Genomic DNA, 18,271 nt, shown 5'->3' on the forward strand with positions numbered 1-18,271 from the left:
TTGTATCTTCTTTCGAAGTTGACTATGGGTGGGACGTAGTCTGTATAACGTGGTAGGGGTGAATGTTTTGATAGGATAATGGAGTGACCCGTGGAGCCCGTCGTCCATGCCGCTGCTTCACGGAGCCTCAGCGCTGTTGCAGATGCCCAGCTTTTGGCAAGTAGGTCCAGGGGTTGGAGATCGAGAATTGTGTTTAGAGCCTCAGTGGCGGTAGTGCGCAGCACCCCACTGATGCAGAGCTCTGCGCTCCTTTGGATCTTGTGAAGGATCCGGAGGTTGCAGTTCTTATCTAGAGAAGGCCACCAAACGATGTTTCCGTAGAGGAGAATGGGCCTGACTATTGCAGTATATAGCCAGTGAACTATCATGGGGGAGAAACCCCACTTCCTCCCTATGGCTTTTTTACAAGCGAAGAGGGCTATGGCCGCTTTGCGTGTGCGATCTAGGATGTTGTCAGTCCAGAGGAGCTTTTTGTCAAGAATGACACCTAGGTACTTTGCTTGGTTGCTGAAGGTTAGGCGCGTTTGGTGTAGTTTTGGGGGAACTAGAATTGGTATCTTGTACTTCCTTGTAAAGAGAACTAGTTCGGTCTTTTCCGGGTTAACTCCCAGTCCACAGCCAGCCGTCCACCGGGAAAGGGTGGATAGGGCTGTCTCCATCAGATTACAAAGGGTTTGCGGGAATTTGCCCTGCAGTAGGATAACCACGTCATCCGCGAAGGCTACCACTTTTGTGCCCGCCTCTTCTAGAAGTGATAGCAGTTTGTTGACCACCAAAACCCATAGAAGAGGTGAGAGTACTCCCCCTTGTGGGGTTCCTCTACTGACATTCCTGGTCGAGAGGGCCGATCCCATAGTGGAGTGCACTACCCTGCTGGTTAGCATAGTGTGTATGAGTCCCACTATGGGCCGCTCAATGCCCAGTTCAGTCAGAGCACCAGTGATCGCCGTTGGGGTGACGTTGTTGAAGGCGCCTTCTATGTCTAGAAACGCTGCAAGAGAGTATTCCTTATTGTGGAAGCCTCGTTCTATACTGTACACTAGAGAGTGGAGGGCGGTATCGGTTGATCTACCCTTACGGTACGCATGCTGTGCGTCAGAGAGTAGGCTATGGTCGATGGTTAGTCTGATATGGGTGTTAATTAGCCTTTCCAGGGTCTTCAACAAGAAGGAAGAGAGACTGATCGGGCGGAAGTCCTTTGGGTTGGTGTGGGAGGGCTTGCCGGCTTTCGGTATAAAAATTACCTTAACCTAAAATGTGCTTAATGTAAGAACTTTTTCACCACGATCCTTTTTAAATGGTAATTATTAAATCGTTCTTAAATCAGGGCTGTTTGTACTTGATAATAGCAGGGTGTTTTTCCCTGAGTTTAGTATTTAGGTAGTAGATATTTATATAAAATTATCGGACATATAAATAAATAAATAGGCTTTATAAAATTGGTTTGGGGTATAACTTTATTTTTAGCAACAGAGTTTTAAAATAAATATATCAAAAATGCATTTTTGCCGAGGTCATCAATATTGGAGTTGTAATTTAATTCTCAATTTTAAGTAAGAATTGTGAAACAGATACCCGTTACTCATCCAAGCAGCAAAGCGATTGCACACCACGACACCGCGTCGATGGGTATTGCTAATAAAAACAAAATCCTAATTACTACTTTTCAAGATATTGAAACATGAGGGCGCCTTACAGACTGACTGGCGACGCACTCTGGTCTGCTTAAGCTCTTATGGGAAACGCTTCCTTCCACCTGTCAGATGTAGGTGGGTATTTATACCTAAAACGAAATCCCATTTACACTTTTACAATATATTAAAAACTGTGGACAGAAGACAACAACTTTCTAGCATTTATAGTTTTCGAGATCTCATCGTTCGTACGGACTAGGGTAGTGGTCCTGATCAAAAATATATATACTTTATAGGGTCGGAAACGCTTCCTGCTACCTGTTACATACTTTCCGACGAATCTATTATAACCTCTTCATACTCTTCGAGTAACGGGTATATAAATCGAATCGACGAATAAAATTCGATGAGAAAATAAAAGTTGTTTTAAAAGCATTGACTTTTTTTTTAACTGCAAGGGTATATAACCTTTAATCTTGAAATTTTCGGTGAATATTACAAATAATTTATACTTCTCAAACAAGGAAAAATCTACCAAATATTGAATATTTACACTTTCACATTTTAAGGATTTGCAGTCAACTCCGGGCCCATGGGCCAGGGTTACAAAAAGCGCACTTATGAACAAATGTAGAGTGACTGTTATTCCGCTGCAGACCGGCTTGTGTACCGTGACCGTCAACTCCTTCTCCGTTACTGAATCCCTTGAATCTATCGCTTTCAACACCAATATTGGCACCTGCTACGCCATATGCGCCTCTATTATCATTATTATTTAATGTTTGGCTTTTTCCTCCCAGATTTTCAAGATTGAATAGTGCGTTTTGACCACCAACATCAGGACTCGATACTCCATAAAAACCTTGGCTACCAAATCCTCCTCCACTGTTGAATACAATTGGGTATTCCGGGTGTCCATTTTTGAATTCTTCCCTATGACCAACGAATTGTGGACCTGCTCCGTTATATCCATCCATACCTGCAAACACTCCCGAACTTCCAGGATTGAATCTTTCGCTTTGACCACCAACATCAGGACTCGATACTCCATAGACAGCTTGATTACCAAATTGTCCTCCACTGTTGAATCCATTTCGGTATTCCGCGCGTTCATCTGTCAATTCTTCCATTTTGCCAACGACTTGAGGACCTGTTCCGCTATATCCTTCCATACCTCCAAATTCTCCTGGATGCCCGAAATTGAACCCTGTGCTTGGATAACCGCCATATGGAATCGATACTCCATAAACACCTTGGCTACCAAATCCTCCTCTACTGTTGAATCCCGGGCGATCATCTTTTAATTCTTCCCCTTGACCAGCGACTTGTGGACCTGCTTCGCTATATCCATCCATACCTTCAAGTACTCCTGAACTTTCAAGATTGAATCTTCCGCTTTGACCACCAACATCAGGACTTGATACTCCATAAGCACCTTGGCTACCAAATCCTCCTCCACTGTTGAATCCAATTGGGTATTCCAGGTGTTCATTTTTTAATTCTTCCCCTTGACCAACGAATTGTGGATCTGCTCCGTTATATCCATGCATACCTGCAAACTCTCTTGAACTTCCAGGATTGAATCTTTCGCTTTGACCACCAACATCAGGACTTGATACTCCATAAACACCTTGGCTACCAAATCCTCCTCCACTGTTGAATCCAATGCGGTATTCCGGGTGTTCATCCTTTAAATCTTCCCTTCCTTCCTGAACACGAAGCTTTCCTGCACTATGGAGCGCTGGGATATCGCCAGGGACGACGTGGACTCCGACAAATCCTTGAGGAGCGGCCAAAATAACGCCCATCAGGGCAAACAAGACAATCTAAGGAAAATTGCAATTAATATAAAGTTAATTTTACCAGTTGATACTTACCAGTAATTTCATGTTGCTCCCTTCCTTAACCAAACCAGCTATTAGAGGCTTCGACAAATAAACTGCAAAAAAAATAAAATATTGATAGTTTTATGTTGCAAAACTATTAAAATGAGTCTGTTTTGTTATTGTAATAGCTAATAGTTAATTAAACACTATCAATATTTACTGTAACGTTACATTGCTTTTCTCCAATGTGATGTTTATGATACTCAACTGGATCTAGCGCTTGACTATATAGTCCTTGTTGTTTGAAATGTACTTTTTCCGAATTGGTGTGTTTGTAGTTGTGGTGCTATCATTTATAAGTAAGACGCCAGCCTCTTATCAATTTTATATACCTTGTTTTTCACAATCACAATGCTACGAGTTCAACGTACCTTAACTTAGGTATGGTAACAGCTTTTTGGACCAATAATCACTGAACAAATTTATGCTCCTTTATGGGAAACACATTATTTCTAAAAAGAATTAAGTTTTTAGGAGAAAAAACACACCCAGTCTCGCTGAAAGAGCGACAGTAACTAAACATTTAATTGTTGCCTATAAGCAAAACAGCAAGCCAGCAGCCAGTCATATCAGATACACATATATAGAATTTATTGTATACGGACGGGCATTTTCAGTGACGAAGCACGTCCAGATTATCATTATCATCTAAATGGTAATATTGCAAAACAACATTTTAAATTGTATTTAAACTTTTAAATTTAAAGCAAAACAAGGAAGAACGCTATAGTCGAGTACCTCGACTTTCAGATACCCGTTACTCAGCTAAAGGGACCAAAGGGAAATGGAGATATGCAAGCAGCAAAGCGTGATTGAAATGCGCCACCTACCGGCGGTAGACAGATTTAAGCGTTGTGGGCGTTAGAGTGGGCGTGGCAAATTTTTTTTCTTGGATCTATCGATAGGTATTGACGAGTCCAATACACTTCAGTTATCTAGCGACCACAAGGTCGCCACAGGTTTGTGAGCGTTAGAGTGGGCGTGGCATATTCGCGTAACAAACCTGCGCTGCGTACAAGGCTACGGAATCTAAATCTGAGATCCCAATTCTCTATCTTTAATAGTTTCCGTGATATCTACGTTCATATTTACGATTTTTTGAAGTTTGGGGGCGGTTTGTGGGCGTTAAAGTGGGCGTGGCAAACTTTTTTTTTGGGTCAATCCATAGGTATTGATGAGAACAATACATTTCAGTTAAAATCATTATTCTAGCATCAAAACTGTAGGAGCCACAGTTTTGGGCGGTTTGTGGGAGTTAGAGTGGGCGTGGCACTCTACTGAAACAAACTTGCGCTGCGTAAGAAGCTCAGGAGCCTGCACGCCAAATCTCAATAGCCTAGCTCTTATAGTTTCCGAGATCTCAGCGTTCATCCGGACGGACAGACAGGCGGACAGACGGACATGGCTAGATCGACTCGGCTAGTGATCCTGATCAAGAATATATATACTTTATGGGGTCGGAAACGCTTCCTTCTGCCTGTTACATACTTTCCGACGAATCTAATATACCCTTTTACTCTACGAGTAACGGGTATAAAAACAAAAAATAAAATATTAAGTCCTATAACTTCGGAAAAATTTGGAATTTTCAAAACCGTTCAAATTCAGTTTTCGTTTGTTGTTGTCAACCGGGAAAGCCAAAAATTTCGACGAGATGCAAGTTCGAATCTTGCGCACTCGCTTACTCACAAGTAACTTCAGAAAAATTAATATTTTTTATATTTATTTATATTTAATATTTTTTTAAGCCAAAACAATCGGACTTAAGTATGATAACGACGGGAAAAATATTTTTTAACAGACCACACGCGCGCTAAATGTTTTGTTGGGAAAAAACAAGTTATTCGGTACAGATTGGGAATGCAGCAAATGTTTAAGTTCCATGGATAACCGAGTCAGGCAATAATTTATTTAAAACGACATATTACGCAAATATGTGTGAAATTAAATCATCCAAAATAAATAATTTGTGTATGGTGTCACTAAGTGTGCGTCGTCCAACCATCAAAAGTGTACAAGAGTTAAATAACCAAATACGCGATAAGAGTAAATCTTCTATAAAGGTTTTTTACATTAACCAATACAATTTTGTTTTGCTTTCCCGTAGTCACTAGCACATAATCAGAAAACAAATTAAAAACTTAAAGCAATACGACTTGGGCTCGATTACAAATTCGTGCTGTTCTTATTATTATAATATTTTATAAATTTTGGATTGCATAAAGAAAAATATAATAATTAAAGGCCACGTCACTTAACATTCAAGACACAAAAACCATATTTATTTAAATTTTCTGTAACTTAAAGCACGAGTTAACTAGTTCTTATACATATCGCAGAGGACCTTCTCCATGGGCGTGTTGCCAATTGTGCGCTGAAAGTAAATGGACTCGATCTTGTGGGAGCTGATCATGCGCAATAGTGGCAGCATAAGAAGGAGTCGACCGAATCTGGCGATCTGGGCCGTGAACTGCGTCTTCGTGTGCTGCGACAACATTACCTGGTGGCACAAAACAAATAAATGAGTTAACATAGCCTGGTACCAAATTATTTATAGCATACTTACGTGCGCCTGATCCTGGAGATTCTCAATCTGCGCCGGATCCTTCAGTCCGCGGGTCTCCGGTCGGAACAGAACTATCGCCTTGAGGCAAGCGAATTCTGCAGGATCAACCAGAACCGCCTTGTACTTGCAAAAGATCTCGTGGAGGGTTCGCACATCTGCCGCCAGCTACCAGAAATTAAGGGATATTGATGAGAAGGAAATAAAAGTTAGAGTCGACCATAAGTTACCTCTTCCTTTGTTATGCAAGTGTCCCCATTGGCATTGTTCTCCAGATTATTACAGTGCTCCGCTACCGAGAAGAGAGCACAGCCCGTAGGATCCAAGGGGATACACCATTGGATAGCGTTCAGCAGGAATAGCTCTGACCAGGACTCCTCTAGGAGAATCACCTGAAAGGAATGGGGATTTAATTGGTTAACTGGATAAGCTATTAACTACTTTTAAAATTTTAGTTGAACTAGTGCTACTAAGTCGTAATATTAGTACCTACTAAGAAAATATTTCTTAATTTTAACCCACCTGATCTCGAAAAGAGAGACGCGCAAAGCTGGGCAGGTTCTTGGCCCACTTGACGGCCATGAAGAGCAGTCGGGCACTCGTTTCATACACTGTTTCATGCTGGTGGGCATAAAGATTGGGCGACATGAACTGCGGCATGATGAAGCTGGAGTCCGATCTGCTCACCGTGTGCGGCTCTTCGTTGTCGTTGGTTACATCTATTGAGTCATCTGACAAATTACAAGATATTATATAATATATTAGCTGTTAATAAAAAGTTAAGGCTGTAGAATTTAGACTTTACATCAATCATAGCAATAAAACCTTTTAGTTAATCTATTTGTATACCCTTGTAGAGGGTATATTGATTTCAGTCAGAAGTTTGCAACGCAGTGAAGGAGACGTTTCCGACCCAATAAAGTATGTATATTCTTGATCAGCATGACTAGACGAGTCGATCTAGTCGATCTGTCCGTCCGTTTCTACGCAAACTAGTCTCTCAGTTTTAAAGCTATCGGGCTGAACCTTTCCCAAAAGTCTTATATCTTTTGCAGGTAGTATATAAGTCGGATCCAGCCGGATTGGACAACTATATCTTATAGCTCCCATAAGAATAATCGGAAACAAAATTTTTTTTAATTATATCTTTGGTGTTTTTTAGTATATACCCTCCTAAGCTTGGAAATAACATTTTTTAATTAGTTTTGAATTTCGAATTAAATTTTATCGAAATCGGACGACTATATCATATAGGTGCCATAGGAACGATCGGAAAATTGGTGGAAAAATAATATGAAACAAATTATAGCTTCGGTGTTTTTCAACATATAACCTCCTACGCTTGGAAATAACATTTTTTAATTAGTTCTGAATTTCGAGTTTAATTTGATCAAAATCGGACGACTATATCATATAGCTGCCATAGGAACGATCGGAGAATTGATGGGAAAATAATGGGAAACAAATAATAGGTGCGGTGTTTTTAACATATAACCTCCTACGCTTGGAAATAACATTTTTTAATTAGTTCTGAATTTCGAATTTAATTTTATCAAAATCGGACGACTATATCATATAGCTGCCATAGGAACGATCGGAAAATTGGTAGGAAAATAATATGAAACAAATTAAGCTTCGGTGTTTTTTGACATATTATCTTATACTATTGGGAATATAATTTTTTGTGTTTTTAAATTTAATAATTATTGCTGCAAGGGTATACAAGCTTCGGCTTGCCGAAGTTAATTTCCTTTCTTGTTTTTATTTTTTTATAAATAATATTCAAAAAAGAAAGTTAACGTTTATTTGAGTTATTTCAAAATCTAAAGCCCTATAACTTTTAATTGTGGGTACCTAAAAAATATGTAAGCCCTCTCTTGGCCTTTTATTGTTTTTTGCCATACCCACAAAAGAAACTATGCAAAAGTAACATAGAAGATAATCTGATAAAAAACAACAAAGCTTTTTTATATTCGTTACTCGTTGAAAAAAAGGGTATATTGTATACGTCGAAAAGTATGTAACTGGCAGAAGAAAGCGTTTCTGACCCTATAAAGCAAATACATATTCTTGATCAGGATAACTACTTGAGTCGATCTAGTCCTGACCGTCCTTTCGACTATCCGTCTATCTATATGAACGTTTAGATTGCGAAAAAATAAAATTGGGATTAAGCAAGCAGATTCTAGAGATTCCAGCGCAGCGCAAGTGACTATTTATTTGTCGCCCACATTTTTAAAGAGAGTAAAAGTGTAAATGGGATTTTAATTTGTTAATCAATACCTATCTAAAATTGTTCAAAACGGTCCATTCATAAGGAAGTTATGAATAAATATTGCTTGCATATATGCATCACCCATGCGCTCCCTTTAGCTAAGTAATGGGTATCCGATAGTCAAGACATTCGACTATAGCGCTTTTCCTTGTTTTAAAATTTAAATCGATGATTTTACATCGTTTTCTATTTTTCTGTGCTATCAAAACCCACCATCATTGTCATTTTCCATCGTGGGACTGGAGGAGCTGATGGAGGAGACGCTGCCGCCGGCGTTGTTCTTCTCCTTGGTGTTTTCAGGCGCCGGCGAGCTGGGATCGATGGAGTGGTTGCTGCTCGAGTTGGTCGAGTGGGAGACGTTGCCACTGCTGGCCAGCTCCATCCCGTAGGCCTTCTCCTTGGGCGAGTGGTGGACTCCGGCGGCGTTGAACATGGGAAAGCTTCCGGCGCCCATGTGGTTCGCCGCCAATTGCATGGAGGAGGTGAGGTGGTTGTGGTGCAGCAGTCGTCCCGTCGGCAGGCTGCCCAGTGCTGTTCGAGGATCAAACGGAAATCAAGGAAGGGCATAAGTTACATCCCAAACTATCAGCCGGGGGGCAGGGACTACTCACAGGGCGGGGGCAGGAGTCCGGAGCCGTAACAGGGCGGAGACAGTAGCACGGGTGGTCTGCAAATTGGAGTTGCCCGCAGATTTTGGGCGGTTAGATAGACTTATGCAAATGACAGCCCAGCCACACCACATACACTCGGAAAAAAGATGGAACATTTCAAAAATACGCAAATTTGTTCCAATTATATTATAAAATTATTTCCTCTACCGGAAAAAATTAACTATTTATTAATAAATTTAAAAAAAAAATAAATTAAGTAATGTTTTCTTTAATATACTAAAGTATTTCATTTTTATAGTAAGTTTAACGTGTTTAAAGTAGAATCAAATAAATATGACATTTGTTTTTCTTAGATCGCTTAGAATGGAATTTTTAATAAATGTTTAACAAATATTTTAACTTAGCTGTGAGACATTTATAAACTATTTATTTTAATTGCTTTCAAAACAATAACATCATATAACATTTATCGAACAAAAATGTATCATATGGAATTTCCTTGTTAGCAAGATTACTGAGCGTTATATAGATAATTTCAAAAGTTGACTACATTGCTTGATTTTGTAAGTATTGTAGTTCTAAATGATTAGTTACTTATAAATTATTGCAAATAAATCTTAAATTCAGGTATTTGATTTACACATTTTAAGCGGTTTCAAATATATTTAATGAACTAGCCTAGACATTTTAAATAACTGCTAAAAAAAACCTCTGATATTTAATTTTTAAATGATTTTTTTCCCAGTGCAGATGCAGACAGACTTACCCGAAAACCCCCACGGCCACGGCGGCCTCTCGCAGCGCCCGTCCGTGTTCCATCTCCCGCAGGGTCTCCGGCCTTATAGTGGCCGTGTTGCGGGGCTGTCGCTCATTTTGCACGGCTGTAATTGGAAAACAAATGCAACTAACATGAGCACTCAGAGTCTAGTTGTTCGTGGACGCGGACGTGTCCGTAATGAGGAAATGTCACACTGACAAAATCGCTTCGAGGTATCGCTCAGGTATCGCCGGATAAACAGGACCAAAACCAGCCGCGTGTGCCTCGCCTTTCCTGCTCATCAGCATATGGAGTTTTCCGACTGAGGGGAACAAGGCCATCAGTCCATTCCATTGATGGCAAATTGGTTTTGCGGTCACGTGCCGCTCACGCCCACAAATTGTTTCGCCATTTGTTTATGCAATTTCACCGCACAATGAGGCCGGGCCACAAAAGCTACTTCGCCGCTAATGGCGGATCCGCAAACTGTGGCTATTTTCCATACGGCTCGCATAATTTACGAGTAAATTAAAGGATCCGTAATGAAGTCGGTATAGTGTGTGAATCGTTCTTTGAAAGAATGAGTGGGACGAAGTCACGACTTGAAAGTAAAGCGAAAGATATAAAAGTATCTTACCCATTTGGGTTTTTTTTGGTAAAACTTATATTTGTTATGTTATTATAAAGTCTATTAACCTATAAAGGTGAACAACTGCAAACAGTTGGTGGGCCCTTTTTCTAGTTTTTATATATACCCGAGTTAGACAAAAACCCATATCTTAGTTTATAAATGTGAAAGCATGTATGTGTAATATATTTTTTCCCATTTAAACCTCCTATACTTAGGCAGTAAAATCGGTTCATATTGTATTTGTAAGCCTGAAACTGACTGACGGCTGCTGTTTGTCTATTTACTTTTCAAGAAATCGAACCAGCCATCAAAACAATGAAGAAAACTTTCAGTCAAAGTGAACAATTGGGGTTCACTGAAGTGGCAGCGCTAAAGCTGCATAAAATCTGTCAAAGACAACACGAGCAGCAGGTAACAAATCAATTGGGTGAGCAATATGTAAATAAGGAGCACCCTCAACCGGAGAAGAGCCACCCCAAAATGAGGACGCTGGTGCGGATGCGAATGCGAATGCTCTTCCAGAGGGTTTTTGGCGTGGGAAAGGGTTAAAGTGCAGATGGAAACAGGGGCACGTGTACACGGGCTTTTGAGGTCCTGTTAAAGACCAATTAAACATGTTTCGGTTCATTAGAGCGAGTTGGAATATAGATATGATAATGCAGTCGGTAATGCCCATCCTTACCATCCTTGTTCATTCCCATTTGAAGGCACTTCTTGAGCCTGCAGGCCTGGCATTGATTCCGATGGGCTTTGTCCACCACACATCGTCCAGTTCCCGCCTGGCAGCTGGAAATAGAAATCAGAATCGATTTAGATAGTGCCAGGACATAATCAAGTTATCCTGCGCGCCTCCTAACGAGATTTGTCGTGTCAAAAATTGCAACATTTGTCGAATTCGGTAGCGAACACAAAGCGGCAGACTAAGGCCAACCGAGCGGAAATCCAGCCACAAAAGCACTTCTGAATCTGCTAGATACAGGACCTGTTCCTCTCTTCCGTTTCATCGACCTCTCGTCCTTTGTTCTGCCCTCGTGGAACTTTAATCAAATCAGGGCCGAGTGGCGTGTTCCGTACATCCACCCGAACAGCCGCAAAAACCCAGGTCCTCGAAACCATTTTTAGCCCAGTCATCGCCTCCCTTTTTGCACACTAAGCCTGCGCCAAAACTCAAAGATGGCCAACGCTCCTAGAAATCTCCAGCCGTCCATTTCGTTTCCATTTTATGTCCTTCGTGGCGCCTCGGATGAAATCACTTAGCCAAATGTATCCTTGAGATACAGCCCTTGTATATAGTTACTTATATAATTGAGGTATTTTGTGTATGCAAATGTCCGATTTTCGTAAACAAATCAAGTAGATTGGATATGTGTGAATGGGCATCTCATACCAAATTCCTTGGAATACCAAGTTTTGTGTGTCTATAAAATAATCACATAATATTGCCGTCCCCCAAACCATCAAAAATCCAGGAATAGACGATGAACTCATTTTAGTATACCGAAACTATGGTGGAAATACCCACAGGATACATTTTGGTTGCGACGTATCAAGCCTCTAGTATTTTAAGATAAGAGTATCAAAACAAAATTTTTAGTAATTTGAAAATGTTATCTCTAAATATAAATGCCAATTTTAATTGCATATTCTTCTTAATATTCTGAAACAATATTTTTTTTGCAAATGTTTGCAAAAATATAAAACAATTTTTTAAGAATGTTTAAATTAGTTCAATAAGTTTTAAATATTTAATATATAATTTGCACAAAATAAATTCAACTGTTAAAAATTTTAACTTTAAATAGTTTTTAAGAAATTTGTGTATACTATAAATCTAAAGATTTTAACGACCTAGTAAATGAGTAAGCCCATAAAATCGGATATCATTTTCTATAGCTATAACCAAATTAATATATTTTCAGCATGTCCTTGGAAAATTCCTTCGGCTACATTCGAAAGTTCTGATTGGAAGCAATTGATTATAATTGAAAATGGCTTAATGGGACCACCGGGGACATACCGACTTAGAAATAAAAAGGACCAAGGGCCAGATTGACTCTGTCGACCATCGGAAAACAAGTCACGTCGGTGAAAATATACACTGGACCAGTATCCCTTTTTCCTTTTTCGGACCGGAGTGTATCCCTCGTTTAGTCATTCCTGTGCAGGGGAGGATGGTGCTCTATTTTATGTAGAGCCACACAGAAACAGGACCGCCCCCATTTTTTGACTTTGTTGCGATTCGGCTTAGGCGGTGGGCGAAGATGTCGGGAGTTCGAACGAGGGAGGATGAGGGTGCCGGGTCACATTTGGCCAAGTGTTTTGCCCTTAAGCCCTCCATATCAATCTCATGGGACCGCACGGATATAGAGATTTCGACATTTGTGATTTACCGCGCCTGCTGGAAAGCCGCAGAGCAAAATATACATTACTGTATCATAACTTTATGTTTTTGCTGCCATTGATTCTGTCGTTTTGGATTATGGGATATTTTTTCTGATTTAATGATAATTGAAAACGTACAACAAACTTTGTTCCGTTTTTGATTCGAGTATTTGTTCTATTTGGGAAATTCCAATGTAAAAATAAAAAGTTTTAAACGAATTCACTTTAAATTCAATTACATTTTAAGCTGCAATCGGGGGAGAAAGTAAAGTGGCATTCGCACATGATGCCATTCTGGGCGCAAAGTCAACGCGAGGGCAAATATGCGCATTCAAAAGTTGACGCTCAAATCCCAAAGATTTGAATAATTGTAATGAATTTGGCAGAGCTTCGTAATCCGCCAGACGGGCCTCCGGGCACAGTAGCCCACACCCCAGAGCCGCCCACTTTTGGGCGAATGTTGCAACATTTAATGGAAATGAAATGGTAATGACTGGATTTAGGACCACAGCTAAGCTACACTGGAAGTTGTTTGATGAAGATTGCATTATTTATAAAGGAACGGGATTTTAAAGGGAATTAAGAGGCGTATAAATATATTTTCAGTTTCTAAAAAATGTTGTAAAAATGTTTAATGATAACAAATGTTGATATATTTATGGCTTATCTTTCTTTCCTAAATCGCAGTAATATTCGGCTCAGAATGTAACTAATGTCATCTTAAAATCCGTACGATTTACCCTCGATCTATATTTTAATATCTATATATTTTGTCTATAACATCTAATATTTTTTATAATTTGTAAAAACAATAAATAAACATTTTTTTATGTTTACCCACCGGTAAATGAGTTTCCGCCGCACACTGCGCTTGAAAAATCCAGAGCAGCCGTTGCAGGCCAGGATTCCGTAGTGCTTTCCGGAGCTGGTGTCGCCGCACACCACGCAGATGAGGCCCAGATTCTGACCCTTAATCCGGGACATCGAAGAGGCTTCTGTAGACGACGAGTGGTTCATGGAGTTGGCTGCGGCTGCTGCTGCCGCCGCGGCTGCTGCAGCAGCACTGTGGTTCCAGCTCAGCAATCGACCGGCGGACACGTTGGCGGCGGCAGGATGAGGGGGCTGCTGCTGTGTGGGCGGGGCCACGCCCCCCGATGTCGGCGGAGGCGCCTGTCCGTGCATCGGGGCCGGCGGCGGCGTATAGCAATGCCGCTGGGGACTGTGGTGCTCTGCAATAATACATCACATTGATATACTTCTTAGGTATCTACATACATGTACAAATGATCCTCAAACTTAATTTGTACACCCTTGCAGAAGGTATTACGACATCAGTCGTATTACAGTTCAAAGAGATAATTTCAACTTTAGAACTTCTCTTAGTCTTAATACCATAGGGATAAAAGTCGTATGTCTGTTGCATGTTGTATATAACGCAATCATATCATATAGCTCCTCTAGGACTAGCCGGAAAAATAATGGTAAACATTTGAACAAAAATATAGTTTTGGTGTTGTTAGACATTATTATCTTGTACTCTTAAAAATATCATATTTTAATATTTCAGAATTTCGAATTTATGTAGGAAAAAATAACGGGCGACTATAATATAAAGCTGCCGTGGGAACAGTCGAAAAATTAATATTAAATAGTTAAGGTTTTTTATAAATATGACTGAAGCTAGCAACAATCCTTAAAAATTAAAAATGGTGTTACTAATATTGACTATTTGTGATAATTACAATAGTACATAAATTTTGTTTAAGTATTTTTATGTTTTCTTTACTTTTAGTTCTTTAAAAAGGTGGTAGCTAATTGTTTTTACTTATCCTTGACAAATATTTTATCTTTTTAATTTTTTTAAAATTCCCATAATGATCTGTAAGTTATTTCTTGACCTATTTTTTAATTTTACCCAAAAAGTACAAAAATTACAATGTGTTTACTTGTCAGAACTAGATCTAGTTCTTTTTTATTGTTTGATCCCAATCAAGCATAAGCCATTTAAAATTATAGACGCGATTTTACACTTTTCCCCCAATGGTAATGGGTGGTGCAATAAAAAATCACTTATGTAGTTCATATAAATTAAATCTCAATTTGTCAGTTGTGCACCGGATTGTGGAAGCTGGGGGACTGGGACCTGCCGATCTTATCCCTGCGTGGCGACATTGACGCCCTGTAATCCGCAAATATATTTACACATTCAATTAGGGTGCCATTAAGCCAAACGGCTCTCGAGCAGAGCGTGCCGAGCAATCTGTGCGCAAAATTTGCCTCGGGGGACGATTGTTTTGCCATCACACCCTAATTTGATTGTAGTTTCCTTACTGATTTTTTGATGCACTTTACCCCCGACGGGCCAAGGACGAGGACACATTTGTTACACTCGCCACTTGGCTGTGCGCTCGACCATTTGGGTTCCTGGTTCTGGTTTTGGTTCTGGTTTTGGTCCGCTTGTGATTCGGATCGAAAGACAAAGTCAGGAGGCCTTTCATCCGGCACCAACTGGCAGGGCTGCGGTCTAATGCCGAAGGATTAGCGTCATATGCTTGCATTTTCCGGGTCTTCGTCTTTGTTAATTTTATGAGCTCGTTGAAATTCACTTTGGCCTACTCCCGCAAACGAACACAAAAGTGTTAAGGGCTGTGTTATGAATTTCTGAAATTTTTGGCGGCCTGACTCGGAGTCTAATTCAATTTGGTGATTATCACAAATTGAATTTGCTTGGCCACTCGTGCATGCCATCAGGAAGTTGGGCATCGATTTAATTTGAGTGTCTCCGCAGACAACTCGTTACTACAAATTGGTAATTCAAATTGAAAATGTGTTAATAGAACAATGATATCTAGTTCGCTTGTTTTTTTGCTTTTTTTCAATTTTTATCAAGACATTTCAAACTTATTGCGATTTTTCAATGCCATCTAAATAGCATTTTTTATTCACTCCCACTTGGGAGACGATAGCTTTATATTATTTTGTAAAACACCAACGTTCATACAGACAAACGGACTTACACGACAGACAAACACTCCAATTTTTCTTTATTTAACTGCTCTAAAGTAAAATACCAAAATCAATTTGGTATAACATCAATTATATATATTTTCTAAGCGTTAATATTATTATTCTTATTATTCTTAAATTCTTTTACATTTTATGATTGTTATATTTTCTTTTTGGCTATTTTAAGCACTGATATGTTTTGAAAGTGGTCTTTTAATGCAATAGTCTATCTTCTTCTCATTATTTTAAGCTAAAATAATAAATAAATAATCAAAAATTAAAAAAAAACTTTACTCCTACATTTGTGTTTCCTTAAAAATATTTTACATTTTGCGACGCTTTAAATAATTTCAAAATGAATCAAAACAAAGAAAGCAAGCCGAAGTTTCTATATCCGTGCAGGTCGTTCAGTGGGAGCATTGTATGTAGAAAACTTTCCGATTTTTAGAAAACTAAAAAAGCCGACCATTCCCATAGCAGCCATATGATAATTTTTTAAATTTTCTTCAAAATTCTAAAATTCTAATAGAATGATATTCCTAGAGTAAAAGTGAATGTCAAAAAATACCGATATTAAATTTTTTTAATTTTTTAAAAATTATTTTCTTGATTATTATTATGGGAGCTATATGATATAGTTGTCCGATGCGGTTCGTTCCGACTTATATACTACCTGCAACAGAAAAAATACTTTCGGGAAGGTATCATCCCTGTAGCTTTAGAAGTGAGAACCCAGTTTACGTAGAAACGGACAGACGGACGGACATACGGACATGGCTACATCGAATAATCTAGTGATGCTTATCCCGAAAAAATATACTTTATGGGGTCAAACGTCTCCTTCACTGCGTTGCAAACTTCTGACTGAAATCATTATACCCTCTGCAAGGGTATAAAAAAAATGGAAGTAAATTTCCTCAAGCTGAAGCTACAATGCCCTTTCTTTACTTATTCAATAAAAAGTGGCTTTAATAATAGTAAATATAGTAATAATAGTAGTAAATATGGCCAAAAAATCTTGAAAATCATTCAGTTTTGACCTATTTTACCGAATCGGTACATTTTTCCATATCTTTTCCATGGGAGCTATAGGAAAAGGACGTCCGACCCTCAAGCGCTTTTAACCTCATCAAGGTATGCATAAAAATACTATTTGCAAAGATTCATATTAATATTAGTAGCTTTTACACTTCGCGAAATATACTGACGAACAGCATAATTTTGCAAGTTTCATACGATCGCTCCTATGAAAGATATAGGATTTAAAGATTCGATCCAACTTGATCTGCGTGCACAAATTTTCAAATCAATACTAAGCCCGCAAACCGTACTGAAACACAAGAACGGACGGTCAAAACGACTGTCTAGGGATCCTGATCGGAAACCTAAACAAAATTCTGATCAAAATTATAATATCCTCTGTCTTGGTATATAAATTAACAAAATGTTGACCACGTACTTTGTTCACATGTGGAAAATGTTTGGTCTTAAATCTTTGCTCTCAACATTTTTTTCACAGAAACCCTTTTTCTTTTTCTCTTTATGGCTTTTTTTCTTAACGTGGCCTTATTAATTGGGGGTATACGGTATCCGAAAAAAACGTGTAATTATATTTTACACGCAATTAAACGTAAACGTGATTTAGTTCTTGTTATATGAATCCATTATACACTTTATGAATTTATTTTTTTTATTGTAAAACTTTTAAATTTATGAATTTCATTTTTTTTAAGAAAAAAATATATTTAGTATATTTTTCACTATTTATTCATAGTATTTATTATTTATGAATTTCATTTTTTTAGAAACAATATATTTAGTAAACTTTTCACTATTTCTTTTAAGTATTTATTGTTATATTTTAAAAGTATAATTTACCTTGAGATGATGGGCGTGTTTCGGAGGAATTTTCTTCTTTGTTCATTTTGTAAGGTTTTACTAGAGTGTGATGTTAAATGCGCGGAGTTTAAAAGTCTTAGCAACAATAAGCACCTTTTTTATTATTTAAAATTACACTTTTAAAACACACTTTTGGAGGATGTCTCACTTAGCTCCATAATTACAGAAAGGCGACGGCAACTGAACTGGAGTGTCCTGCGATTCCCGCTGATGAAACCGAACCAAACCGATCCGACGGCGACTGCGAATGTGCGGCGATGATGATGTTAACGTCTCGATGTACGATTTCAGATTCTGGATTTCAGATTTATCATAAAAGCGTGACAGGAGCTAAACAGTGATGTGTCCACTCCAGCAGTCGGCCAACCAGCCAACGGGCCAACCCCGGACTAGGAAAAAACCATATCGCAGGATATAATCCGCGGTCGCTGAGTGGGCAGAGGAGTGTGCGAGTGTGCGAGTGTGTGTGTGTGAGGACAAAAAGCACAGCACAGGACACACTAACACACACCACCAGCAAGAGCAGAGAGCATCGAGCATCGAGCAGCGAGCAGCCAGCAGCCAGCAAGGAGCAGCGAGCGAAGGATAACCGCACACTACCCACCCACCGACGAAGACTTTTAGTGG

The 18,271-nt window shown here is 39.1% G+C and overlaps 2 protein-coding genes across 2 annotated transcripts; both read right to left on the reverse strand.

Annotated features, from left to right (window-relative positions):
• Nucleotides 1–2,058: 2,058 nt before the first annotated feature.
• Nucleotides 2,059–4,018, reverse strand: LOC119550667 (spidroin-1-like). The gene is made up of 3 exons (XM_037859512.1): nucleotides 3,892–4,018; nucleotides 3,512–3,573; nucleotides 2,059–3,460 (listed from the first exon to the last, which is right to left on the reverse strand). The coding sequence occupies exons 2-3, from the start codon at nucleotides 3,521–3,523 to the stop codon at nucleotides 2,213–2,215; spliced, it is 1,260 nt and encodes a 419-aa protein (XP_037715440.1). The 5' UTR covers nucleotides 3,524–3,573; nucleotides 3,892–4,018; the 3' UTR covers nucleotides 2,059–2,212.
• Nucleotides 4,019–5,774: 1,756 nt separating this feature from the next.
• On the reverse strand, nucleotides 5,775–18,007 carry LOC119550665 (photoreceptor-specific nuclear receptor-like). The gene is made up of 10 exons (XM_037859511.1): nucleotides 17,624–18,007; nucleotides 13,581–13,968; nucleotides 11,040–11,143; nucleotides 9,736–9,850; nucleotides 8,970–9,025; nucleotides 8,572–8,889; nucleotides 6,606–6,814; nucleotides 6,314–6,475; nucleotides 6,087–6,251; nucleotides 5,775–6,020 (listed from the first exon to the last, which is right to left on the reverse strand). The coding sequence occupies exons 1-10, from the start codon at nucleotides 17,667–17,669 to the stop codon at nucleotides 5,838–5,840; spliced, it is 1,746 nt and encodes a 581-aa protein (XP_037715439.1). The 5' UTR covers nucleotides 17,670–18,007; the 3' UTR covers nucleotides 5,775–5,837.
• Between the last annotated feature and the right edge of the window lie 264 nt (nucleotides 18,008–18,271).

Source organism: Drosophila subpulchrella, chromosome 2R, assembly GCF_014743375.2.
Source record: "Drosophila subpulchrella strain 33 F10 #4 breed RU33 chromosome 2R, RU_Dsub_v1.1 Primary Assembly, whole genome shotgun sequence".
NCBI lineage: Eukaryota > Metazoa > Arthropoda > Insecta > Diptera > Drosophilidae > Drosophila > Drosophila subpulchrella.

Coding starts and splice junctions, on each gene's coding strand:
- LOC119550665 (XM_037859511.1), bottom strand. CDS start 17,669: ATGAACAAAGAAGAAAATTCCTCCGAAACACGCCCATCATCTCAAG. Junction 13,969..17,623: donor AACACGCCCATCATCTCAAG/GTAAATTATACT, acceptor GTATTATTGCAG/AGCACCACAGTCCCCAGCGG. Junction 11,144..13,580: donor CGGCGGAAACTCATTTACCG/GTGGGTAAACAT, acceptor TTCTATTTCCAG/CTGCCAGGCGGGAACTGGAC.